General features: G+C 33.8%; 3 protein-coding genes across 5 annotated transcripts; all 3 read left to right on the top strand.

Moving 5' to 3' along the window:
• Positions 1 to 226: 226 nt before the first annotated feature.
• Positions 227 to 3,252, top strand: LOC128209756 (alcohol sulfotransferase-like). The gene is made up of 6 exons (XM_052913945.1): positions 227 to 430; positions 883 to 977; positions 1,158 to 1,481; positions 1,718 to 1,818; positions 2,116 to 2,290; positions 2,473 to 3,252. Exons 1-6 carry the CDS (start codon positions 339 to 341, stop codon positions 2,580 to 2,582), a joined length of 897 nt encoding a protein of 298 aa, XP_052769905.1. The 5' UTR covers positions 227 to 338; the 3' UTR covers positions 2,583 to 3,252.
• Positions 3,253 to 8,265: 5,013 nt separating this feature from the next.
• On the top strand, positions 8,266 to 12,103 carry LOC128207356 (sulfotransferase 1E1-like). The gene is made up of 7 exons (XM_052910233.1): positions 8,266 to 8,349; positions 9,726 to 9,817; positions 10,200 to 10,294; positions 10,460 to 10,783; positions 11,107 to 11,207; positions 11,498 to 11,672; positions 11,904 to 12,103. Exons 2-7 carry the CDS (start codon positions 9,726 to 9,728, stop codon positions 12,011 to 12,013), a joined length of 897 nt encoding a protein of 298 aa, XP_052766193.1. The 5' UTR covers positions 8,266 to 8,349; the 3' UTR covers positions 12,014 to 12,103.
• Positions 12,104 to 18,641: 6,538 nt separating this feature from the next.
• Positions 18,642 to 22,487, top strand: LOC128208137 (sulfotransferase 1C2-like). 3 transcript variants are annotated; one of them, XM_052911517.1, is made up of 7 exons: positions 18,642 to 18,760; positions 18,969 to 19,063; positions 20,328 to 20,408; positions 20,740 to 21,060; positions 21,548 to 21,648; positions 21,850 to 22,024; positions 22,159 to 22,487. In XM_052911517.1, the coding sequence occupies exons 2-7, from the start codon at positions 19,039 to 19,041 to the stop codon at positions 22,266 to 22,268; spliced, it is 813 nt and encodes a 270-aa protein (XP_052767477.1). In that variant the 5' UTR covers positions 18,642 to 18,760; positions 18,969 to 19,038; the 3' UTR covers positions 22,269 to 22,487. The 3 variants fall into 3 exon arrangements, with proteins under 3 accessions (XP_052767477.1, XP_052767476.1, XP_052767475.1); XM_052911516.1 differs by having other exon boundaries at positions 20,314 to 20,408; positions 20,740 to 21,054; XM_052911515.1 differs by having other exon boundaries at positions 20,314 to 20,408.
• Positions 22,488 to 27,955: the final 5,468 nt, after the last annotated feature.

Below are 27,955 nucleotides of genomic sequence, written 5' to 3'. Positions count from 1 at the left end.
ACGAGTGCAGAATGTGCAGTTAAAGAACGTTTTGTAGGACTAGAGATAAAAGTGGTCGCATCCTATTTTTTTTCTTCTGATTTATGTTCTACATATGTACCGTTATCAACGGGGTTTAAGTTTAAACGGTTATTTTTTTTGTGAATATCAGATCGAATAAGATAACAAATTGTATAAATACAGCTCCACTCTCAAATTGGAATGCTTATGATTTAAATAAAAGTTTAATAGATTAATTAAAAATTTCATTGGAAACAATACATTGAGATGTGCCATTGATACATTTACTGATTGTAATTTCAACGGAATATTTTAAAAGGAGCAAGCATCAATAGAAGATGTCGGCAGTAAAGTACGAGTTAACGGACCCGGATGGACAATGTCCGCACGACCTGATGACTCTAGATGGTTATCCAATGCCAAACTTCAGGTGAGGATAATATATTAACATTATTTATGCATCTGTTTGGTGAGGGATTTTCTCCTGCGTCCTTATTCGGTTCGTTACTGTTTCTCCTCGTGCACTTGCTAACAATAAAGTAATCATTGCAGTTGTCATTTAAATAAAGACTTTTCATAATGTGTTATTAGGATAATTTCAAAGTAAATTACCTTAGCAACAACATGAGGTACATTTCTGACTTCAAGATAATATGTACCATGTCAAGAATTCAATAACCATGTGGACAAAAAGCAGTACAATACAATTGGGCTAAAAATTATGAACTCTTAAAATAATCATAAAATAGATGTGTGTCAAAATTCTTTACATATTTAAATACCTCACTCAAAATGTACAAGAAATTAAGTCATATCGAATCGAATCGAATCGAAAAATCCCATTATTAATACTCATTTCATAAATTGTACTTTACCATTTAGGCTATCACCGGAAGAGCGTGGTGCAAACATTATGTCCTTACGAAATTGGCAGATGAAAGAAGATGACGTGATACTCTGTACATTTCCAAAATGCGGTAGAACTGACATATATTTCATTTTATATTTTATCACGTACACGTACTTAGGCATTTTTGTGTCATTTCAACTTTCGTTTTGCATAGCAATGTGCATCAATCTCCTTAACAATGAAGTTTGTATTTATGTTTTCATTTACTTTCATTTACCAACGTGGTTCGTTATTTTTAACCATTCAGGAACGCACTGGGTGCAAGAAATAATGACGATGCTGCTCAAAGGAAAGCCTGAAATGGCAGAGGCCTTAGACAAAGTTGGCAACATGATGGAAGCCTCTTCTATTGAAAAGATGGACGAACTAGCGTCACCAAGAATCTTGAATTCCCACCTTCAATGGCAGTTATTGCCAAAGTACATATCTGAAAACAAGATCAAAGTTGTAATTGTAATAAGGAATCCAAAGGATTGTGCCGTCTCGTATTACTATCATTTTAAGGGCATGAAAGATTTTGCCTATGATGGACAATTCAAATACTTCCTGGAGTGGTTTCTGGAAGGAAAATGTAAGCACGTTTCTGTAATTTACATTTTAGTTAATATTCTATAAATACTTTTATAAAATTGGATTTCATTTCTTCTAATTATCTCAGAAATAATTAGGCGACAAGTCTGGTAGTGTTCGTAACATAAAGACCATTGTGGCCATTGTTCACGAACACAATATTTAAACATGTATGCATGCATATAGCATTACAACGGTAAAATATATACACATAAAACACGTCTTTTATCATTTCAGTGCCATATGGATGTTTCTTTGAGAATGTCAAAGAATATGAGCGGTTAGCTAATGAACAAAAGGACCAGTTCCATACTCTCTTCTATGAAGATCTGAAAACGGTTAGTTTTCCCATTGCCCTTTTGGGAAAAGTTGTCTGGTTCAGTTGCCTGCAGATCATTACAGTAAATTCATGTCAGTAAAGTATTTACTATGTTTATACAATATTTGAGCATTGGAGTAGATATTGTTAGCTCACAAGTGGCAAATTATATAGGATTTAAATAATATTTACTTTTGGTGTACAAAGACGTTGAATATACCACTCAAAAAAGTACTTTTGATATCATGTTTTAAATCTGTTTTATTTGATTTAAATTGAAATTAAACTTTTTTAATTTGCTGCTTATGATGTCCAGAATGGCCTAAATGAGGTTAAACGCCTTGCTCAATTTCTCGGGACAAATGATGCAGACGACTTTTGCCAAGCGGTGTACGATGCCTGTGATATAAAGAACCTTAAAGCCAAAAGCGCGAAACAAATGGAGATGGGGAAGATTGCTTGGAAACCAGGTGGATCCATTTATAGGAAAGGTATGCCAATATAAGACCTTACTTTATATATCACTGCTAAAGTTATATGTATACATCCTATCTCTATTTTGTTGATCTAACTGAAGGGGGTTGACGACTCTTGCAATATTAGGATGCTTTTATCGTTTTCGTTTTACAATAAAATTACATGTTTACCAAATATGTCATTAATCTTTTCACAGGCATAATTGGCGATTGGAAGTCTCATCTCACGGTCGCTCAGAACGAACTTTTCGATCTTGTAATTGAAGAGAAAATGAAGGATAGTAAAATTCAGTTCAGATATATTTGATCAAAAACGTATACTTTGCTAGATCGTGGATCATTATATGTATTGTTCTGGTGTTGGATTTACGATAGACACATTTATATAAACTATTCAGTTGTCACATTTTATCCATGTCTCTATCATATTGATCTAAGATTGATGCAACAGTATAACCAGAATTTACCAAATATCTGTGAATTTATACATTTCGCTTATGATTATTTTAAGAAGCTACGATGTTATACATGATTTATAAATAAGGATGACAGAGAAAAGAGTTGCTTTAGCTTATTAATATACTGATTTATTAAATGGACTTTTCAGGTTATTTGTCAGCAATTAGATTTCACATAATTTGATTTGATGATGAATTTTGATATATGATCTATGCAATGCGGGCTTAACTTTAAATTTCCTCGCAACGTTTCATATTATACTTGCATCGATACTTTTGTTCTTAATTTAATGGAATGCCTGATTTGATGTACATTTTAAGTAACAAATACCAAACTCATTTGTCTTTCTCTGCAGTTGGCATTGAGCTGCTAATCTTGCCTTCGTATATTATTCAATCTGCTGCTATATAACCGTTCCTGTGGTATTATATTATAAAACTAATTGTTTTTGCTACAATTGTTACAAACAATTGCAAATAAAAATTATTGTTAATTAAGGTATTCAATAATTGCTATTTTAAAACAGTCCAATTCACAAAGCGAGTATCCAATAAAATTAAAACGATTGTACAAGCAGAACAAAAGATGTCATCAACGATGGGCGTACTCACGACTTTTATATGAACTATTTTAATGATTCGAATTGTAAATGTCATTTTTAGATAGTTGCAAGTCAAAACGATGACGGAATTAAAGGAAAGAATTTTAGCATATATAGTAAGCATTTATTCATCGAAGGGAGGCCACTCCAATTCGCCGCATCAACGTCATCTCGAATTTGTATCGCTTGTGTGCTGCATCGGACAAGCATATATTTAACTGATTTGTATATAATAATAACACTTTCCTCGTATGTTGATACAAATTAAAGAAAGGTCAACATGGTTAATCTTAAAATGTTGTCTTACGATCCGTTTACATTATAGGTTTTACATTTAAAATGGCTAAATAACAAATTTAAGGTTGAAGGTTACCTTACTCAATTGAATATCAACAACTCGTAAACTACTAAATTTGTCAAACTAACTTTCGATTGCCTGACTTTCGGTGGGCCGAAAATTTGCAGACAACGTAATGTTCAACCAGAACTGGTACTGTTCCAACTGAAGCTCGAATTGTCGATCATGTCAACCTATGTGAAGCACGTTTATTTGTTAAACGTTTCTCAACGCCGCCTCGCCTTTCAGTCCGAGAGGTGACAGCACTTTCTTATTGAATTTCTTGAATCCTTAAATTTGACTTAAATTGAGGATTCACGTAGCTATTTAACAAGCTTGAAAACTCTGATGTATTGTTTGCCTTCTTACGCCCTTCAACTTAGTCGGTTTCCATTTGCTCTGTTTGTATTATCACAGGCGATGGACAATATCAATATACTCAATAATTTGAGGTCAGTCTTTTTTTTTAAATGCATCAATTGAATATCCAGTGGCTACTTTAGAAGAGCGTTTTATACTATCAAATTATGAAATGCTACGATACACGCACAATCGCTTAATGTTTACCTTTAAAGGCTGTTTTTGATCCTATGATCATTTTCTTATTAAACAGTAGATTTAAACTGTCCGTACAGTTTATGACAGTTCAGCTGCTCTATTTATGACGACTTTTGTCTGGAAAAGCAAATATGTCTCTTTTAGATACAAAATCAAGCACATATGTCATATTATTAATCAGATCTTGTTTAAACGAACAAGGTAAGGCCGTACAAAGCAATCAGACGCTTAGTTTCACAGCAAGCTCAAGCGCCAGACCAGTTTTTGAGCAACCTTCACAATATGACTTCGAAATCATGTTAGCCAAATGCAGACATCTAGTTTAAACTTGTATCTTTTTACAACAATTGCGAAACATGTTATAACAACATTATATTAATAACTCGCGTTGGTACGATGTTACGCGAGAGTCCGGAAATAGGTTATTGGTAGTTAGCATATCCCTAAACGTTACTTGAACTGGTTCGGACCGGTTTCTTACAGGTATGATATGGCAACCGTTCTATTAGACTGGATGTAGCTCTTGATATTATTTGCAGGCCACTCAAGATAATATAGGCTACGGCTCTGTTTAAACAAATGGTCAGTTTTGATGTTGACTTGTTTACACAGGGGTTTGTTTTGTACCGATAAAAGAGTAGGATATATTTAATTTTAAGTTTACACTTGAAAAGAAATCACGATTGGCATTACGAGTAAACAAACAGTAGTGGCCGTCCACCATACCACGATACGGTCTGTGAATTAACTCTTAAGTGTGATGCGAACATGTGTTTAATTGCCACGGTGTCTCAAAACGAAAACCAACCGGTTCACATAAAGCGGCACATGTTGCAAATCGTAACTTTTAAGCAAATACAAATGTGCTATATTGAGCAGACTGGACAATATATTTTTGAATGGTAATTATTTGACATAAGTTGTGAATGGTTTCTTAGAAACAAAACTTCCTTTGGCGCATGTTTGTTTAGGAAGAGGGGAGATCTGAGCACATGTGGGTATAAGTGAAATTACAAGTGTTCTTGCTAAGGCGAATTAGGAGTATAAATCCTATGTATTATTCGCCTACTTTCATACGTGTCATTTCATTTACTACGTTCATGTGCATTTGTCATAGGCCATGGTCATATAATTATAGAAGGCATATGGGGGTACTTGAGGAAGACATGTCAGATTCCGAAAATACTTTTGATAATCTAAACCATGACTTGAGATTGTCAGTGTAAGTTTGAAAAACGAGTTAAATAGCGTATAGAAAAATACAAATGCTGAGCAACAGTCACCAGGTTAAAACGCAAATCGATTTGTCAATATTTTATTGAGCGCTTTATTGGAGGCAGCAAGTCTTTCTGGCCAATTGTTAAACCCTTTTTACAGACAAAGGAAGCAATTACAAAAATACAATAATTTGTGAAAATGATACCTCGGTATATGACCAAGCAGAAGTATGTACATGAAGCTTAATATATAGGTATACATACTTTATTACTGTAGATGTTGCCTATTTAAGCATTTTGTCATTTCAGGAAAATATAAGGATTAATATTTTTTTAAACCATGTTACCATTTCCTTCATTAGTTAACAAATTGATAAAATGTCAGTGAAGAAGACCACTGGTCAGGATGGCATACTTGCTAAATTACTTTATCTTTCAAAGACAGTTATTATCGCTCATCTTACAAACTTGGTCAATGGCCAATCACGCATTTCAAGTCCCAGGAAAGTAGAAAATTGGCCAAGTTTGCCCGCTTTACAAAAAATCAGTACTATTGACAAGGGGAATAACTCACTTGCCAGCATTTTGCCCATTATGGCTAAGATAAAGATTGTTCTAATAACCATTTCACCCCCCCCCCCCCTTATATGCTTTTAGGCCAAGTTTTTGGGTATCGCAGCACACTTTTTAAGATTACTTAAGACTTGAAAAAGGTGCTAGATGATAACAAATATGAGGCGACTATATTAATGAACCTTTAAACGTCTTTTGTCTAAATACACACGATCTTTTAATGAAACTTAGTACATATGACTTAACCGCTTAGGTTCTAAACCAATTGTTGCAAAAGGTGAAACTTTATGACAAAGTGAGTATATTAAATGCAGTGTCACTAAATGCGTTCCTGAAGAATCTTTTCTTAGACCGATTTTTAAACATCCTTATCAATTATATTGTTCGTTTAATTATGTACATATAATTGTTGATAGACAGCCCCCATAGTATCCTGTTTCTTTGAGATCTTTGCATTGAATAAATGCGTCCCTTAAGGATCTCTTTTGGACCGATTCTTTTTAGATACTGTTCCCTTTGCCCACTGTACTGAGCCATATAATTATATCAATGACATTACCCTAAAACAGAGTAGTTGATGAAGACAGCAATATTTATATAAACAACTAAAGAAGAAATTCCTTGATCCAGTGGTTCTCTGATAATCATATGAAAGCCAATTCTGATCAATTCCAAGCTTTAACTATTGGCACATGGACAAAACGACAGACTCTTTTTTTAATGTGAACGGTATTTCAATTATATGTGAAGATGTGGTTGAAATGTTTATGGTTATATTTGGCGATCAACTCAAATTCCCTAGTTACTTACCTAATATCTATTAGAAATCCTTATGAAAATAAAATGTGATTGGTAAACATATATGCACACTTTGTTAACTTAACAGCTTTCAGTTCATTCATCATGTCAAATTTGAACTATTGTCCTCTCAGTTGGAGTTGGAAGTTTATGTATTCTTAAACAACAAGAAAAGTAATACAAGAAAGAGCGATTTTTATATGATGGCAATTGCTCTGATGATGACATCCTTTGTCAAAGGTCAAAGCTACCGACACTAAAACTAGAAGACTAAAAAAACTGCATTAGAGACACGAACGATATTACATAAAAATGGCCTATACATTTACATAATATTGTCAGTATGAAACAACATTCGTTTAATTTTCGATACTAGAATATTGCAAATATAGTAATATAAGTAGTAAAGGTAACGACAACTGGTAACGGCAGTAGGTGATTTCGTTCCATTGCCCCAAATTTAAGATTTCACTGACCGCACATTTAAGAGAATAAGTAAAGTTATCAGCATTTTAAAAGTATGATCATCTTCTTGGACGGAGAGAGTAGCTATTGTTTCTCTTGTTCATAGTTGGATGATTGGTGCTTCCTGCTTTTATGTTCATCTTATTTGTGTGTTTCATTAATTGACCTAATTTTGTACTTTTCGTATTATCTGTATGCAAATCTGCATTAGAAATCTGTATCATCGGCCTAGATAAGGCCGAGCAATATGCATGTATGTGTTTGTCCTCATTGCTATACAATTTAAAAAGGAACAAAACCCTATTTCTTACTATGACTACTGTTTTATGTACTCAAAAAAGATGATGCTAATCAGTCCATCTACTTTCTGACTGAGGTTATAATATTATAATATATATTAATATTTGTACGTTTTTAGGAATTTTGAACTGGGGGAATTGTGGCCACGTAGCTATTAATTCAAAAACCCATTTCTTAAGCCTTATAGTTTGTTTGTTTTTATTAGTACTCAAAATATTTATTTTGTTATTCCTTTGATCAATTCATTCAAATATGGTTTGGTTGGCTAAGAAATAGAGAGTCGGGATTAGATCCCCGGGCAGAGAACGTTCTTGTGGTATATGTGTGTTTGACACAGAAAGCGGACTCGAGAGTGTTTCAAAATAAGCTGAAAGTTTCCTACACACTTGAGCTTAAATTAATTGGTTTAAACAAATGTCAAATGCGTTAAACATGATAATGCATTAAAATAAGACTTGCCTCAACCTATATTGTATGCATTTAACTTTTGACCATCTGACATGGCAAAATGTAGCAAACCGATTACCTGTGCGATACAGCTCGTTATGTAGCTACATAATAATGTTCTATAATCAGGCGGTTCAAAGCTGTAGCACACAGGCGACGATTAAAGGTCATGATTAAATTATAAATCATTTGTATTTGGTTTGTCATTTGCGTTGACACTGTGTCATTGAACGGGGTTTATGTTAAATTTTTCGACTACAGAACTTCTTATAAAAGTGTTTCTTATAAATGTTGAAACATTGATTAAGGATTGAAAAGGGTAAGGATATAACTAAATGGAATTGAATGGCTTTTTCAAAACTTCTTGATTTGCATTGGAACAATAAAATGAAAGATACTGTGACAAACTAACAAAACTGGCATTCTTATATGATTTGTCACGAGTCATCGAAAAATACAAAATTACATTCAAACACTTAAGGATGTTTACTAGTCTGTTGTATTTCGTCTGCCGGTGTTATTTGTACCTTGTTTGTCTTTTAGGTCTTAGCCTTCTGTCTTAAAACCTGGTATACTTATGGTTAGGATACTGGGCTTGTCTTTGTATCTTTTGTAGTATTACCCACATATTTTCTGAACTGTTTGAGTGAAATATTTGTAACATGATAGCGTGCGTTAAATTATCGCAATCCGTGCTTTTTCCGGATAAATGACGACAAAGACCTACCTGTTTCAGGGTCGCTGCCGGACAGCAGATCACAACAATGCAATTTTATTTCCCCTGTTACATGCATTTCAGATATAAAGTAACCGGAATAGTTTCAAACGAATCTTGTATCCAATAACATTATAATTATGATGAAAAATAGAATAGATACTGAAATATGTAGTAGTCAGTAAGAATCACAACATAAACAATTACATTACTTTTAAAAAAAAGTGACCTCGCACTTTGTGTTATGCCGTCAGAAAATTGTAACGTTCCTCAGTTTATTTTATTTAATAATGAAATACAAAAAGTTAAAAAATGTGCATACATATAACTATTCATACACGAATGAATTGTTAAGATACTAACCATTTAGAAATTACTAGACTCATTAAACTGTAAACTGCGGAAAGATATATTTTCGGACAAATAAAACATACGTTAACGTGTGAATTGTCAATGTAAATTAATTGTAAGATTTTCATCCAATTTATTTTTCAATAACATTTTATTTATTTTTTCTTTGTTGACTGTTTCACCGTTGAATATGTGTTCATGCTCTTTTGTATTGCAAAAGGGGTCATATGCATGTGTTTCTAGACGAACGGCAAACACAGTCGTAATAATTCTTCTTTTTTACATATGAATGTTTAAATCAACACCGGCTGTTAAGAATAAACGCCGTTCTCGGACAGTACAGGACCGATGCGTTAATACAGACTCCAGTTCAACATTTTTATTTGAGTCAATATAATTCAAGGGGCGGCAGAAAAAAGGGGGGTGGGCGTGGATGAAAATCTAGCTATTAATTTATAGTCGCATAACGCAAAAAAAAACATTCTGAGAAATAGGCAATAAGGTTATATTCACATGTGTTATATAAAAGAAATGCTCTGTTACATCGTGAAGCATGTAATAAATAAGTGTGTTTTTTTTTCTAATTTTATATAAGTCAGTACATACTTAAGTAGAAAGAACCTTTACAGATGTCGGCGGAAAAGTACGAGTTATCGGATCCGGATGTAAAAAGTCTGGACGGATTGATGTCTCTTGATGGATATCCTCTGCCGACATTCAGGTTGCGTTCTTAATAATCTTAATTGTATCTATGGGAGTTGATTTCTTGTTTACTGGAAACATAATCAATATGCAACGTTTGCCATTGACATTATCCATACTTTTCCAGAAAATTTACTCCAAATTCAAATAATTTAAACAATAAAAAGGTATGTCGCGTTTCTCCGAAAATTCTTCAATCAGTTAACAACTATAAATAATGCACACAACTAAGACTTTAACAAAATTTAAGTCTGAAGTAGCATTCTCAATTTCCAATTTTAAATACAGAGAGTGCATCCTGGACCACATACGGGTACTTGGCATTTAGTTATAAAGTACCTTTACCCTCTGCTTTATACGAACATTACACTTCTATCAAAGTATTCTATTATAATATTTAGGCTATCGCCAGAAGAGTTACGTGCACATATTCTTTCCTTGAGGGACTGGGAGATGAAAGAAGATGACGTCATACTGTGCACCTTTCCGAAATGTGGTAAGCCATGTATTTACTCAGTCATACTCTATTGCACTATAGCATGCAGTCGTCCTTATTTGAAATCCTTAAGTGTAATATTCGATATTCAAATCTGATGTCTGTTTGCTTTATTTTGATGCGTCAATACCATGTTTAAATTATCTGTACTTACTTATCATACAGGAACAAACTGGATGCAGGAAATAATGACGATGTTGCTCAAAGGGAAACCTGACATGGTGAATGCCATAAATAAAGTTGGCACCATGATGGAAGTCTCTTCTATCGACCGGATAAACGAATTACCGTCACCGAGAATCTTGAATTCCCACCTTCAGTGGAAGTTACTGCCCAAGTACATATCTGAAAACAAGAACAAAGTTGTAATTGTTATGAGAAATCCAAAGGATGTTGCCGTCTCGTTTTACTATCATATGAAGGGCATGCAGGATTTTGACTATGATGGAGAGTTTAAATACTTCCTTGACTGGTTTCTGGAAGGCAAATGTAAGTACATTTAAACTATTTATATTTTAGTTAATACGTATATAAATTGAATAACAATGTGTATTATACTTCTTTCTGTCTGTTTGTGCCACATAACTACCCTAGAATCTTGATACGATCTTAGAATAAATTATATAGCAGCAAGCCCAGTGGCATTATCAGTTATTTCAGACAATATTGGGGTATTTTACGAACACTACTTAGCAGCAAACACAATATCGACTTTTATGTATGCCTGGATATAGATTTCTGAACGCCAGGGAAACCGCATTGAAATGGGTAAAAGATATAAATGAACAACAAATAACTTCATTTCATTTCAGTGCCATATGGCTGTTTCTTTGAGAGTATGAAAGAATATGAGCGATTAGCTAATGAACAAAAGGACCAGTTTCATACTCTCTTCTACGAGGATCTAAAAACGGTTAGTTTTAACATTGAAAATATTTTATTGTATTTGGAGGAGGGAAATGTCTGGCTTACATGCCTGATAAACATCCCAGTTAAAGTATCGACTATGTTTACACACTGTACTTATCGAAATATACGATGTATAAGTTAACGAATGACAAATAATTAGGTTTTGGATACAATTTACTTTTGGTATTTAAATACGTTGGATTTATCACTACCCAAAATAGGTTTATTTCATGAAATCTTTAAAACATTGGTAATGGTATGAAATTGATTTGATCTGCCTTTCGTGTTTTCCAGAACGGCCTACAAGAGGTTAAACGCCTTGCTCGGTTCCTCGGAGCAAATGATGCAGACGACTTTTGTCAAGCGGTGTACGATGCCTGTGATATAAAGAACCTAAAAGCCAAAAGTGCCCAGCCAAAGGACGGGAGGCCAAGTTTTTGGAAACCAGGTGGATCTATCTACCGCAAAGGTATGTCAGTATTTGTATTGTGTCATCTTTCTTATACAGTTGACTCAGGCGGACATTTAATCGTTATTTTGAAGTTATTCATATAAATATTGCTTTCTTTTGTTGTTGATCTTGCCGAATAGGTTTGTTCACACTGGCAGAATTATGTAGCTATTGTATTTCCTTTTTACTTTCGTTGCTTTCGTTTATAACTTAACCTTAATATTAATAAAATATGTGATATTTTCATAGGCATTACTGGTGACTGGAAGACGCATCTGACAGTAGCACAGAATGAACTTTTCGACTGGGTTATTGAGGAGAAAATGAAGGACAGTAAAATCAAATTTAGATATGATTGATGAAATGCATAATCTTTATGCTGGATCATGAACCATTCTTCTAATATGGAATAGTCGATTAATGAATTCATAGCAATGGTTCCGCTGTCATCTTTTATCTATGCCTCTATCATATTGTATAATGTTTCCATTGTACTCAAATGAAAGATAATTGCTACGATAAAATCATGTTTGTGCATATGTTTTGCAAATGTTATGTTGAGCTAATAAAATAGTGATATGATGCATGATTTATGAAAATTTCTGATAAAAGTGCTTAAGATTAATGGATTACTAATTTAGTGTATTTGTCTTTTATCAGATTTCCAAACGATTTTGTAGTGCGTTTGTATCTAATCATGCAATGCATGCTTCCCTCTATTTACTTACATCATGTCATATCATACTTGCATAACCGTTTACGACATAGTTTAAAATAAATCATAGGTAATTCAGTACAAGAAACGAACACTTCCCGGAAGCTTTTTTGTCACTGAAGTGAACATTGGGCAGTCAAGTCCCTCACACTCTCCCAATCCGTGGTGCTACATAACGTTGTCAATAAGTCTTCATTGCCCACTGGTGTATGTTAACATCGAGTATGTATCAGAGCAATGAGTAATGATAAGTCTGTGACATTGATAAAAACGGTTCAACACTATCTTTAAAATAGCCTTGACAATTAGCCAATTAAAACTAAACCGGAACTGCCACCCTGCTCATTAGGGCCATAAAGGGAATGTATATCTGAGGATTAACAAGTCAAACATTTCTTTAACAAGTCATTTAGCGTGTTGCTTTTGTTAACCCATATAAACCAAGTTTAATTTATTAGAATTTCAATCTCTTGGCATGTATTTGTATCGCGCACATCAGAGGATGCCGACTTCCGCCATCAGCTTTTACGTATGCATGTAACAATCACATGAAACTAACTATTGTGTTAGTTATCTGAAAATCAATCAAAGTATCTATACGTACAGTTCCAGCAGGTTTGACTTCGACCAAATAAATCATAGCTTTAAATGCCTTACTAAAGGGCGAGGCGGGAAAGACTTCGAAGTTTTGATACTGTTGCAACTTGTCTTTTCCCTCGATGCAGATTTGGATTTCGACCTTTCTTTATTCATCGGATTGACTTGCACGCTCCGCTAGGTTGATATTTTTTATAGTAATACATTACAAACTTCAGGGACAGTAATACAAGCCACGGACGAAAATAAAAATCTATGAAGTTGCAAGTTAAAAGAAAATGTTTCTAAGTTTACAGGAATTTATATCTTCAAATCAAGTAATTTTGAAATAAATGCATCAGTTTAGTTAAACGTGTATGAGTATATTAAACGTCTTTGACAGTTAATCATTTTTTAAAGTTGCAATATATTTTTTGAAACTAAAAAGCCAGCGTCAATATGGAGAAGGACAAACCCGTCTGCCAGGTATATATATTGTTTATTTATTTTTATTTTAAAGCTGCACTTTCACAGATAGAAGGTTTTGACAATTTTTTTTATTTTTTTATCTTGGAACGAGCCAAATTTTGCCAAAATCCATGGAAACCAGTTATACAAGACTGCTGACAAAAATTTGATAGCAGATTTTTATATTTAACTTCAAAAATTGACGTTTTATGCCTTTTTCTTAAACCGTTAGTAACGGTTTAAGCCATAAATTATTAATTTTCGAACGGAAATATGAAAATCTACGATCTGATTTCTTGTCAGCAATCTTATATCATTACTTTGCAGATATTTACGCAAAAATTGCCCTTTCGAAGACAAAAATAAAGTTGTAACAATGGTACATCTGTGAGAGTGCAGCTTTAAAGGCCTTACAGACTCTAAACAAAGGTCATACACGACCATCAAAACATATTCCAGAAGCCTTACAATAAAATATCGTAAAATCAACTGATATACAGATTTAAGAATTTCGAAGTTACGAGTAGAATACTATATTGAAACGGGGCCCTGTTTTGACACTACCGTTTTAATGGATGAATTCTGCAATTTATTAAGAATAACATTTTACAAAATAAATAGCATCTGCACCTGGTGTTCTTGGTGAGATATTGCTAGAATCGCTATTCTGAGTTGATAGGCCCTTGAGTAGGATTGGAAATGCAGTTAAGATACTAGAATATAACTTATTATAAAGTTATAATTATGATAAAGAATTATAGAAGAATCACTTTCTATAAACATCATTTTAATAAATGTTTATTCGGAAGATCTTTCGGCTTTGATGTTTCGTCTGCTATGCAACAGGGTCAACAAAACAAGTGTCTGGTATTATGAATTCTTCATATCACGGTAAATTATCATGGTGAATTATTAAAACATCTTCAATAGGGCCACTTCGAAAATATATCAAAGTTTCATTTGCATTTTATTTGTATATATCATGCCTCCAACATAAATGACGCAACACCATCGGTCCAGGACTGGTCGCGCGGTGACCCCATATGTTTGCATACTGGGTCAACAAATTTATATCCTACCAAAATGGCGTCTATTTTCCGATTCCGATGAAATATTTAAACATGTAAAAAGGTTCTTGACGTAATAGCTTCGCTCTCACCCGATAGAGTTTCCTTTGTCCCGTATATCCCATATCTGGTCACCTACTAACCCCGTAACTTAAAATATTTCTACTCACGCCTATATATATATATAAAGGTCAAATGTCATAAACGGCACATACACCAGTAAATCAACACTTATATCAATGTAGTATCCGTTTCCAACAGCATTTCACTTGTTCGGCTGTTTTCATTAGCATGTTCACTAATTCAGCAGTTTTAAAAAAGCATTTTCTCTTGTTTAGCTGTTTTCAACAGCATTTTCTCTTGTTCAGTTTATGTCAATGGCTCGAACATATATTACTAAGTATGAAACCATATTTAACGTGATCACATGTACATGATTAACTTGGCACATGACAATTTCTATATCAACACGACATGACTACAAAATGTCACCAATGTAATAATTATATATTTAAAGCAGATAATCTGCTTGCAGATGATGATAGTCAGAGGTCATATACCGGAACGGAATATATTTACTTGATTATAAGTTTAGTCATGACTTTAACCCGAAATCTTAGTAAATGTATAAATGTGACTGCATATATGGTAAAAACATCACGATCGATTTTGATTTTTTAATAACTTTTTGAATATCATTACTGATGAATTTATTGGCTTCTTTGTATCTATCATTTGTATATAGTTTGTTGATGATCGATTGTAAGCGTTAATGGGTGCTTGTTTATGCTTGTTTATGCATGTTAACTACATTATAGCTTGACCCCGTATCTGATATTCTTGTATATTGATGTTGGGATCATATGTTATATTCAGAGGAAATGGCGACAAAAACATACGAGATATTCGGTCTAAAAGGAAAGACGTTTCATGATCTGATGAAATTGGATGGCCTCTATCCCCGTTCTAGTACTGATGGCGTTTTCCTTTTAAACTTTGCAATATTTGTTTAACATTAAAGACACACTGTAAACTAATTTTGTCGATCAGTAGAAATGAGACATCATCAGAAAAAGAATGAACATATGCCGTTGTCTTTAATGCTCACCGTCTTCGCAACATGAACACATACGACTTTGATGGACAATTCAAATACATATTATGTCCTAGAGTGGTTTCCTTAAGGCAAAAGTGAAGTTGCAACTTAAATTTTGATTATTAAAAAGTAGGCAACAAAACATCTAATGAAATATTAACACTGTTTGCAAATAAAACTAGCAAACCGTGCTCGTCAGTCATTTCAACAATGTCATTCGGCTCCGAAAAGGCGGTCAATATGGACCGCTTCAACGGCGTCTTTGTTCAGTCAATTTGAATTATTCAAAGATTTCCGTTTGTCACTTCGTCGTTCTTGTAAATTTAAAATAAAGCTTCGATTTTTTGGTCGGTTGAAATGAAACTATTTTAAACTGTACATGTATGGAAGTTTTGCAGTGTATTTAGCCCGCCTCTTCAGTAGCTAGTCCCACGTGATACGTAAAAGAATCAACAAATAGTTGATGGCAGCAGTCGGTCAGCAAAGTATTTGGACAGGTCAAATATGTTAAACTTGATTCGTTACTCACTTTGTGGTTACAGCCGGAACAAAAGTCACGGGAATGATTCCCTAATCCTGAAAGTTCTTTTGAAAACAGTTGTCCAATTGTTTCAGTGCATAATCTTGATAGTTTTGTATATGAAATGTTTATGATTATTTTAATGTGTCATTTCGTAGCAATACAATGGACCTTATCTTTAAGTTTCTTATGGCTGTTCCTTTGAGAAAGTAAAGGAATATGAACGAATGACAAACGACAAAAGTGACCTGTGTCATGTTATATTATATGAGGAGTTCAAAACGATACACTGTTTACATACCAATCAAAATGGGCTATCACATTCCTCCTGTGTTATCAAAATAATTGACGGGTGCTGTTGAGCGTCTGACACTACATTAGTCGCTCAATATGTATACGAAAAACACTTAATCCATAAAAGGTTTTTTTCATTCTATTTTACATTTGCCAGGCGGTATTCTAGGCCTGCAATACAAAGAAGGTTAAAGTGATAGTATCATTAATGTAAAAATGGTGAACAAAAGTGTAAATATCAGATATGAATAAGTGTTCAGTCTATATGGAATTCCATAAAGATAAATTATAGTGATATATGTATCCATTTATAGCTAATTAAATGCAATACTACTTTAATCATACTTATTGGATATGCACAAGATATTATAAGAGTTACAACAATGTATTTATATACAATTGAGCTGGGCCACAAGTTATAAACAACACTATAAATCGATTCTGCCCGCATCATGTCTTAATTATTTCTGGATTTAAAAGATAATGTCATCATTTTTTGCATTAAACGTATTTTAAACATTTTAAGAAAACATTATTTTATTCAATAATATAAACTTTGCTTTGCACTGTTCTTAAAATTGTGTAAATAAAAAACAGAGACATTTCAATAACAATATTCTTACTGCATTATGGTTAAATATTTCAACCAAAGACAAAACAATGAAACACAATTAATGGAAGTGCTCTCCCAAGCATCATTTACTATTAATTTAATGTCCATGTTCCTACAAAAGACAGTGAGCAATGAAAAAAGGCATGTGTGTCGGAGTCATAAAGAGCCACACAATACAAAAGACCTTGAGGTTGAAGTAACCGCTTTAATACGCGATGTATAGGAGCGTGTTATCGAGGAATCGGGACTCAAAAGGGTACTTGGCATTTTTCTAACGCAGACTCATTTTTTGTGATAGTATTTGTTATGCAGGGGTCAGTTTGAACATGATGAAATATTCTGTATGAAGAGAGGTGGTGGTAACACCCTTATTAAGAGATACATTCGTTTACTTTTGCACTTTGACTGAAAGTTCAAGGGCGAAAACTCCAATATGAATTCATACTATAATTTACGGGGTTAGTAGGTGACCCGATATGGGATATACGAGGCAAAGGAAACCATATTTGAGCGAAGCTCGAACCCGAATATGGTTTCCTGCGCCCGGTATATCCCATATCGGGACACCGACTAACCCCGCAACGTATATAGCTGTTACCATCTGTTTCATTTATTCATTAAAATATTAATTGCAATCGGAAAATATACGCCATTTTGGAACGATATAAATCTGTCGATCCAATGTGAAAAATATGGGGTCACAGCGTGACCGGTCCAAGACCAATGGTGTTGCGTTATTTATGTTGAAGGTGTGATATATTTATATATAGTAGTCCTGCAGTGGTAGTGTCAATCGGTGCATCAGAATATGTATAATGTATAGAAAAAGGTTTTAAAGATTTTGGCAACTTGGACCCATAGAACAAGAATCAGGTTAATGTCATCGCACCTCCTTGGCTTACTCGATATGTTCAAGAATGGAACCACAATGGTCCATGGTAGGTTCAAACTTAAACTATTCGTTCACATATGTGCATGGACATTGACTTTTCGTCTGGGCTACTAAAATACGCAAAACTATTTTGTGTTCCATATTTTGATTCAAGATTCCGCTAAAATATCGCACATGGCTGCCGAACTACATGTGAAGGAGTGTGTGTGTCTTGTTGTTGACGGGTTGCTTATGTTTTTGGTTGTCCTGAATGTCATAGTATGTCTTGGTCTGTTCTGGGCGAGTGAACAACAATTCTGTATCAAAAATACAATACGCTATCAATTTGTTTACGACATACTAAAGCAATGTGAAGAATTTGATTGAATATTAAGTGACTGTCACGAATTGAATTAAAAATAAATTCTACTTGCCAAAATCAAATAAACGTTGCATATATATATATAAAAGTTAGAAAGTAGAAAATGTCGAATAATGATGTTGCGATGGTAGGCAAACGTCTTGTTGAAAGGCAAATGTAGGCACACCATACAGCCCTCATTATGTTTAGTTTACTCAAAAAGGCAAAATATAAAGTTTACCATGATAAAACTGTGATTTAGGTTTCACTATTTGATGGAGCTATTGGTTTACAAATTCATGCATACGCTTACTTAAAATATCAACCTTTAACTTGTTTGCTGTGAACAGTTGTATACTCTTTATTTCAATGTTTTGCAAATAGCTGACAATGCGTGTGTTTAAGGCTAAGGTATTCATAGGTTATAAACTGGAACGTGAAATACATAATATTATTTACAGTCATGATTTAAATCTTGACAAGGATAATACCTTAGCTTAAGATAGTGAGAAGAATTTGCTTAGGGTAAGTGCACCTCTTTTCACTGCTTTATAATTTATTTGAATTACATTGATGAGTACAGGTTCACTACATTCGATCTCTTTATGATCTTGTTTATTTAATTGCTAACTGATATCAAACAACTAGTCGACATTACGACCGAATGAAAGAGCATCATTCTTATTTTCTTATTACACCCTCAAAATTCATGTTTGGTACATCTTTGTTTAAGACGATGGCGGCTGAAAATTACGAGTTAAGAGACCAAGATGGAAAAACAATTCATGGTTTGATGACACTAAATGGCCTGCCACTGCCAACATTCAGGTAAGGATTATCAATTATCAAAGGAAATAAGATGCAATCTTTCTGTATTTAAACATATTCTGGCCAAAATAAATTTCAGTTTTTTGCACTCTCACAGATTGAACAGTTTTCACAGCTTTTTTATTTATTGTCTTGGAACGAATCTGTTCATGCGAAAATGCATGTAAACCAGCCATATAAGACTGCTGTAAAAATTAGTTCGCAGATTTTTATATTTAAGTTCAAAATATTATGTTTTATTAATTTTTCTTCAACCGTCAGTGACAATTTTAGCCATCAAACAATTATTTTCGAACGGAAATATTAAAGTATGCGATCTGATCTTTTGTCAACAGTCTTTTAGCACTGTTTTGCAGATATTTACGCAAACATTTTCTTATTCCAAGACCAAAAAAAAAGAAAGTTGTAGAAACGGCCAATCTGTGAGAATGCAGCTTTAAAGCTGTAGTGAAAACTAAGGTGACAAGCCGAGTAGTCAAATACCAACTGTATAGAGGCACAAAAATGGACTTAACGACACTGATGTGTAGTCGATCGAAATTATTGTACTCTCACGTATTGGATTGGGTAGGAGTAAAAGCCAGTGGACTTGTTATAGCCAGGATCAATACCTGTTTCGAAACCTTGAAACTCTTAATAATACAATAAAAGCTACAGGCACAGTAGTCAAACAACTTTCTTGCGATAACCATATTTAAAGGGATTTGGTCAAAGTCAATACGACCATACAAAACAAGTATATGTGGAAACTGAAATATACATTTGAGGTATATATTGATCTGGTTCAAAGTGTCTTATCATTTTTTTTTATACGCAATCATTTTGAACATGTTTTAATTAATGTTATCTGTGTATGTTGTTGAGTTGCGTTGTATGTCCTGTTTTACAGTGTTTTGGAGGTTTGAAGGTTATGAGCATTCGAACTAATTTAATCCCACCCCTGTCAAAATTGTGTTTCAATAACAGTTCCAAAACGGAAATATAATCATCTATCGACAAAGCTATTTTGATACATGTATGGTTTATTTCTGGTGTTTGTAAGTTTGTGCCTCTCGTTCAGTGTCGTTGGGGCACTGACGTTGTGCCACTAAGCTGGCTTTATATATTTGGGTTTGTCCATTGGGCTGGTTTCTGAAGTTTTCATTATATTTTGTATCCTTGTACCTTTAAACAACTCAGTAACATTCTTGACTACTAGACTCGTCACTGTATTTGTATAACTAAGTATCTGTTCTATAAATACATTAAAGTTCATCTCCAGAAGACCGAGCTGATCACCTTCAAGCAGTTAGGGAATGGAAATTGAGAGATGATGATATTATCCTCTGCACTCTTCCAAAATGCGGTAGTGTAGAAATTGTCATTTAAGCAGAAACTTATCACTTCTAAAGGGCAATTCTACAATGCTCGCTAAACGCTAACCGTCTTTCTCGCGTCATTGCATCTGCATACTGTCACTTTTACAGGAGAAAACATTATTTAGAATAAAAAATCAGACGATGTCAACCGGCGGCTTTTTACTTGTACTTTTAAATGTTATAAAAACAATACTTTCTAATTTGACTTTTAAAAGCTTTCAAATATCTCAATTATATAAATACAATACAGGTATTGTTGTTTGTAACGAGCTTCTACTCATTGCTCCACTTCCTTTGTATCCTACTTTCTTTATTAAGGGACTCACTGGTTAAAAGAAATAACGACCCTGTTGCTGTCGGGAAAGTCAGAAATGGTGGTCCATAGCAATCCTGGATCTTTGATAGAAGCCTTCCCAATCGACAGACTTGACGAGTTCCCTTCACCAAGGGTTCTGTGTACTCATCTACCATTGGAGATGCTGCCAAAGCCCATCATGCAAAATAAGAACAAAGTTGTCATCGTTATGAGAAACCCGAAAGATGCCGTTGTCTCGTATTATCACCACCTTCGCAACATGAAAATCTTTGACTATGATGGACAATTCAAATTCTTCATGGAGTGGTTTCTTGAAGGCAAGCGTAAGTTAAATAGTTAAGTAGTTTAGTTTAATATAGCCTGACAATGGCGTTATTTAGCCATACTAATTGAGCATTAAGCATTTTGCCGAAAAGGGACGAAGGTGTCATGTGGACAAAAAACAATTATACATCCGTTGTCAAAGGCTTGCTTTAGAGCGTTTCTTAAGCTCGTTTCATAACCTATTGTATTACATACTATTTAATTTATTTATAAGATCCTATAATATATGCAATCATACGTATCTGTATATGTATGAATATAGTATATGGAATAGCCTCCTATTATTACTATGATAAAAACAACTCCGACGGCCATGCGCCGTTGAATATTTTTAACTAAGTCTTCTGAGTGGTTCAATACTTCCAAGTCTAAAGAAATCGAAATAACTCGAATTGTTTTACTTCTAAAAAGTATGTTTAACTATACGCTATATATGAATTGTATTCAATTAGCATTGCTTAGTAACGCGTTGTACATATATTTCAGTGCCGTATGGATGTTTCTTCGAGAAAGTTAAGGAATATGAGCGATTCGCAAACGATAAAAGCGACCAGTGCATCATAATATACTATGAAAATCTTAAAACGGTACAATATCACATTCGATGAAAATTACATTTCTCCTATATTATTTAAGTAATTGACTACTGAGTTGTTGAAAATGCATTCTACACTAACCACTTTATCTTTGTGAGCTAGTTTACATTTAAAGTTGTTGTTGTTATTGTTGTTGTTGTTGTTGTTGTTGTTGATGTTGTTGAAATTTTTCATTTCACACGCGGTTTTCAGAACGGCATGGGTGAAATAAAACGCCTTGCTCGGTTCCTCGGAGCAAATGATACGGATGATTTTTGCCAGGCGGTGTTCGACGCCTGCCGTATAGAAAATGTTAAAGAGAAACGAGCACAACCAAAGGACGTCCAGGAAATCATGTGGAAAACTGGCGGTTCATTTTATCGAAAAGGTGAAAATATAAAAAATATTTTCATGTGACGACTAAAAATGTTAGATTATTGTTACTGCTTTGTCGTAAGCGTGTTGTATGTTTTCTCTCATGAATTATATTTTATCAATCCCTTAATCTCAATATCTTTGCAGGCATTATCGGAGATTGGAAAACACACCTTACTGTGGCACAAAATGAGCAATTTGAATCTATTATCGCAGAAAAGATGAAGGGAAGCAATATCAAATTCAGATTTGATTAAAAGCTGGTGGAATAGAAACGATATAACATTAGTATCAGTACAACTGTATAAGGATTGCTGGTTTAAATGTAAACAGTAGAGAGGAAAACACTTCAATATCACTGATGATAAAAACAATCAGAGATCGGAAGTTGAACCGAATCATAATTTCTGGTTCTTAATTTTATCTCTTAACGGGAATATCACGAATACATTTTCATGAATAAAAAATCCATTACAGCCATATTTCCGTATTGTATGAACTGTTAACAATGAGCCTTTATGTCAGTAACGGGAGTAACCAAGCCACCAACTCAATCCTCCTCCCGACACTGACACCATGCAGTGATTTCGAATGCACATAGGCTTACGTTGCGCTTTGTTATGGGGCTCAGTCCTGATTATCATAGACGCTCTATACGTATATAGCGCATGTGTTTGTTACATTCGATTTTGAAAAAAACATGTGGCACTTAGATATCAAAACATTTGTGATTTTTTTTTTGCTAGAATGCAGACAGTATTTGATCATTACAAAATATATATTTTTCATCGTTGTATTATTTTGGTCGTTAATATTTACATTTTTGAATAACTGTATTACGGGCTGGAGGCCAAACATTACTATGAATTGTATGTTGTGTTATGCTATGTTATTTCAATGAGTGCAAGTTTAGCAATCCATTTACTGGTACTACTCGAATACTAAAATACTTTATATTATCGAGCACGTCAATGACTTTCCAGAATACAAAGTGGGTGGTGAAGGTAATATATTCCAAGGTTTCAATTTAGTTTTCAGATACAATTCCTTCAAGAAGTAAAACATACATCCTGTCTTTCAACAGTATGAAAATGTGAAAATGGTCCAGACTATACAATCAACAATGTCTTTAGGCTTCATGATGATATAGTTTCATATAAGAAAGATATTCAATAAATAGTTATTTGTTTTACTTCATTTTTCTGATTAAAAATGCAACCATAGTTCTTAAAACAAATCAATAAATTATCCCAAAGCCAAATTACATTGTTTAATGGAAAGTATCCAACATTTTGTCGCATGAAACCATTCCTAAACTTGTAACACGTTTGTGTTTAAACGCGTAATCATTTTTCTTCGCTCCCAAATGTCTTCGTTAATGAAAGTGCATATGTATCATGCTATCCGGATATTAAAAGCGTTAAGAACCTTAAAAATACATTGCTTTTTAAACGTGTTGTGTTACTACATTCGCACTGCAGAAGTTCCATTATTGGAAATGAATTTGTAAAATAGAGTATTTTGGATGAGTTTTGTTTATCAAATGTATATACAGTCCTTAAAATCATTTAAGAACAACAATGTGTTATGGATAAAGCTTTAAAAAAAAACCAGAGCCATCGAATTCAATTCAATACAAATATATTTATGTTAACACATATATGAAGATATGAACATCAAACGAAAATTGACAGCGTATCAGACCAAAACTCTTAATGCAATGGTTGAGACCGCATGGATAGGGTACACGTCATCTTAAACCCCAGTAAAACAAGCGATATTCTTTCAAAATGTTGATTTGAAGGATACTCTCATCATAATAACGGTGCAAAGCGAGGAGGCAATCGTTGGCATGAGTTATCTGATTGAAAAAAAACGTGGCATTGCATTCCAATTCAACAAAATGTATTAATATTAAGCTTGGATTGAACACGAATAATGCCTAAGAATATGATTTTGTTGAGAATAACCGTCGAAAATGGCAAATATTGCCTAGCATTAGGGGTAACGGAGTATGTAGAGTGCATTCATGGACAGTTTGTAATTGCAATACAGATATTGTAAATATTTGTGATAAAACTAAACACAAAGTCGTGTTAGTGAGTCGGGAGAGGATTTTGAACATCTTGGCGTTATGACAAAGGGAAACCCGTCTCACTTTTACTAGAATTTTCATAGCGTTGGTAGTACACAGTTCTTGAACTACATTCCTTTCATGAATGAAAGAAAAGTCATTGAAATGGGAGGTGACTGCTTTGACAAAAAAAAATAATGGCTCACGATTTGAGTGACCGAAGTATTACACGTTTGATTATATTTCTTTAGTAGATATAAATGGCGTGAACAATGCTGGGTTTATGAACCATTATAAGGTAAGGAACGCCATTTGAAAACAACAGAGAAAAGTCCTGAAAAGCATTCTATACCACTTTACATGTAACATCTACGTATAATTTTAGTGTGTGTATACCACGTGATAAATTACTTAATAAATGATATGTCGGAAGGCAACATTTTGCTTCGAATGATGATTTAAAATAAAGATAACTTTTATTTATCTTCACCATTTTTAATAGAACAAAGTCCACGCCGCTAAAAGAGCTCCGCCTTCGTTTTATTACCGGAGTTTGATCAGTTGCTTAGTTTCCTCAAACACTTCGACAAACCTGTTTCAAAAACAATGTTTTGACAGTGACCCATTAGGCGGCGGTTTTTGGAAAAGTTTTCTTCGAAGTGTTTAAAGAAACTAAACTCTCAAGCAAACTCTAATTAAATACTGAAGGCGGAGCTATGTAAGCGGTGTGCCATGGTTCATTTTATATGGTGGTTTAAAGTGTTCATTCGAAGCAAAGTATTGGCGTCCGATGCAGCATTTATGACGTAATTTATCACGTGGTATACACACACTGATTTAATGCTCGACCAAATACAGGGGTTAACGTAGCCCTAGCGTTATTCAAAAGGTCCAGACCGATTAAATGCGTAAGTGCATATCGTTCTGATAAAATTACTTTACCTGAAGCTCACATAATTGAACAGAGTAATATTCCGTATCAAATAGTGAAATAATTATAAATATGAAATTGGTAAAAAAATGATCATTGATACTTGTATAGGTCTGTTTTCATTTGCGGTGTATCACATTATTCTTCTATTCTCCCTGTCTTGCAGGCTTAGATGGAGATTGGAAAATGCGCCCACCCCCCTGTTTGTACTGTAATTCATTCATTATTTGATCCTATAAAGAGAATTATAAGAGTTTTAAATAAGCTATGTCAAATGACTGTCTTCCAGTGACTGCATCGTACCTTTTAAGAGTTCCCACTGTGGCTCCTGCGTTATGCGCTCGTTTACTGTGGATGTTTGTATTAGTCGTTGAGTACTTGAAATTAATCTATTAGTTTATATTTTAGATTTCTTTATTCGTCATTGGTTTCAATATTTATGCAAAAAAACTACAGAAACAAGCTCAGTAGCAAAAAGTTTAAATATAAACCCGGTTTAATGGCACTGGGCAAACGCCAAAGACATTGAACATAAAAACAAAAAAATCACAAACAAGAAACATGGAAGGACAGCACAAAACTCCACAAACAGCACAGTGCATACATACTTTATATACAAAACTAGGTATGCGTATCAAGGATTGTTAGGTACCGTTTGGAACGGTCAGTAAAATGTAAATTTACTGGGGATTTAAACCAGTTTAAGTGCACAAACCTCACTCCTATCCCAACAATCCTAAATAAAGAAAAAATGCAAAAGGTAAATCTTATCAAAGTATGCATTAAAGATGCACTCTTACTTCCAGATAAGATTTACCACAATTAATAATATTGTATTAATATTCCAAAAAGGATTAATAAATGTCTAAAACAATGGTTCTTATGAAGGATACTGAGTTTAATTTGAAAGAAATGTGTATAAAACACGGTATTTCTGCCTTATGAGACTATAGAAGAGTACAGTAAATATTTTAGCATTCACCAATCATTTAATAATTTTGCGCTTTCTGCTTTTAAATACACGGTTACGATCTTGTTATCAGTAATTAATATTTTCCATAAATGCATTTTTTAGTAAGTAGTTTAAGGTTTATCCCTCAAAAACTATGTTCTTAAAACATGTGTATGAATTGATTTTGAATAAGAGTGCCACTTTAACTTGAGAAAACTTTAACTATAAAACAAATAATAATTAACTTAAAGGTAAACCCCAAGTATTTGTATGATTAGAGATCCCAACTCTATCTGCAGACGGAGGAATACAATTCAGAGCACCTAATGCAAAATCTTTTCAAAGATACGATGCAGTCATTGTTTAAAACTATGAGCATCACACACAGTCTGCCTTATAAAATAGAAGGTTTAAAATTGTGTGATCATAAAGTTTCATAATAAAAAGCATCAGTGTACTAAAACTGGGAACAAGTTGATGCTCGCTTTAACGAGGCTTCTATTTATAATTGTGTAATTTTAATAAATGTTGAGACAAGTGTGAGGTTATCTGCATATACACTAGTTTAAATCCCCGGTGAACGTGTTTTTTTATCTGAGTATGGTCTGTTAATGGTATATGAACGTTTGGTATCTCGTTCAATGTCGTTTGGGTCCTTTCAATAGGGTTTATGTTTGAATTCCTGACTACTAGAATTGTTATGTAGTTTTTATTGTAGATTCATTTTCTGCATAGCACGCTATGTTATACACTTTGTTGCGCATTGTACATTAAATGATATATTCTCAGGTACTTTTCGCCATAGACAAAATATCAAATGTATCATATGTTGATACAATGTGAGTACACATAAGTTAGTTTTGTTAATTAGTTTTATTAACAATATAAACGGATATCGTTCCTGTTTATTTGACCATGTGTGTTAATTTATTTACTTAGCCTATAAATGGACATTTTATCGCATTATTTACGCAAACGTATAAACATGAGTCATTTATGAACCAAATGTTTTACTTTCCATGTAAACGTTTATGTGTGTGGTTTTTTTTTCAATGAATGTGTCGATATATAGCTGTGTGAGCTTATTTGCACCAATATGTATTTCTGACCATATGTCGTGTATCACCTGTCTTTTGCCTCTCTTTTGCGAAATGAATGTTATATTTAATGACAATAATTAGGACATGCATTGGCGGATGAAAACTGTCCAAGTGCACTTTATCTGACAATATGGTAGACACATTGAGCTTAAAAGTGACTATAGTAGACTAATACTTCACAAAATGTTCTTGGGGGACCCCAAACCTTCCATCAAAGCATATAGTATTCGCTCACGGAAGGAGAGAATGCATGTCTCAAGTTACGCCCCCAAGTCACACAGCATTTAACGTCACTGGTGTTACCTATATAACATTCCAAATATGAACTACAACTGAATTGCTTAACTATTACCTTCAAAGGTATTTGCGATAGTCTTTGTCTTAGCTTCCACGGTTGTGAATACAAAGTAGACGTTTTAAGGGTGTCCTACTCATTACCGCTAGCACTTTTACTACGCGGCACAATGTAGTGCGAAGTACAGCATTTTATAGCAATTAAAAAAATATATTAAAGAAGTATGTATTTAAAGATATTTCAAAGGTGAGGCTAATAAATCAGTGAAATTAAAAAATCCGGTACATTTGTCTTTGTTTTTTTCAAACTGAAAACCGGTTATCAAAATAAAAAAGGAAGAACTCGTGGCGGACATATCCATTTCCTTTCTCTTAAAATGAAAAAAACAACATTTTGCAATGCGTTGAATATGTCCCAACGCGTCTTCCATTATGATGGGGATTCGTTAAAACAATAATTTATTGTAGTTAACGGTGAGAATGGTCTAGAAGTGTTTACGAGGAAAATTTTAAAACTCAGAGAGTGTAGTTACACATAGACTTGTCTGGGTGTTGTGGTAGATGTTATAGTTATGAAATAAATCAAATTCTGA

The sequence above is a fragment of the Mya arenaria genome, chromosome 11 (assembly GCF_026914265.1).
Source record: "Mya arenaria isolate MELC-2E11 chromosome 11, ASM2691426v1".
NCBI classification, from domain to species: Eukaryota; Metazoa; Mollusca; class Bivalvia; order Myida; family Myidae; genus Mya; species Mya arenaria.
This window is presented reverse-complemented; position numbering and strand designations above follow the sequence as displayed.

Coding starts and splice junctions, on each gene's coding strand:
- LOC128208137 (XM_052911515.1), top strand. CDS start 18,972: ATGGCGGCTGAAAATTACGAGTTAAGAGACCAAGATGGAAAAACAATT. Junction 20,409..20,739: donor CTGCACTCTTCCAAAATGCG/GTAGTGTAGAAA, acceptor TTCTTTATTAAG/GGACTCACTGGTTAAAAGAA. Junction 21,061..21,547: donor GTGGTTTCTTGAAGGCAAGC/GTAAGTTAAATA, acceptor CATATATTTCAG/TGCCGTATGGATGTTTCTTC.
- LOC128209756 (XM_052913945.1), top strand. CDS start 339: ATGTCGGCAGTAAAGTACGAGTTAACGGACCCGGATGGACAATGTCCG. Junction 978..1,157: donor CTGTACATTTCCAAAATGCG/GTAGAACTGACA, acceptor TTAACCATTCAG/GAACGCACTGGGTGCAAGAA. Junction 1,482..1,717: donor GTGGTTTCTGGAAGGAAAAT/GTAAGCACGTTT, acceptor TTATCATTTCAG/TGCCATATGGATGTTTCTTT.
- LOC128207356 (XM_052910233.1), top strand. CDS start 9,726: ATGTCGGCGGAAAAGTACGAGTTATCGGATCCGGATGTAAAAAGTCTG. Junction 10,295..10,459: donor GTGCACCTTTCCGAAATGTG/GTAAGCCATGTA, acceptor CTTATCATACAG/GAACAAACTGGATGCAGGAA. Junction 10,784..11,106: donor CTGGTTTCTGGAAGGCAAAT/GTAAGTACATTT, acceptor ATTTCATTTCAG/TGCCATATGGCTGTTTCTTT.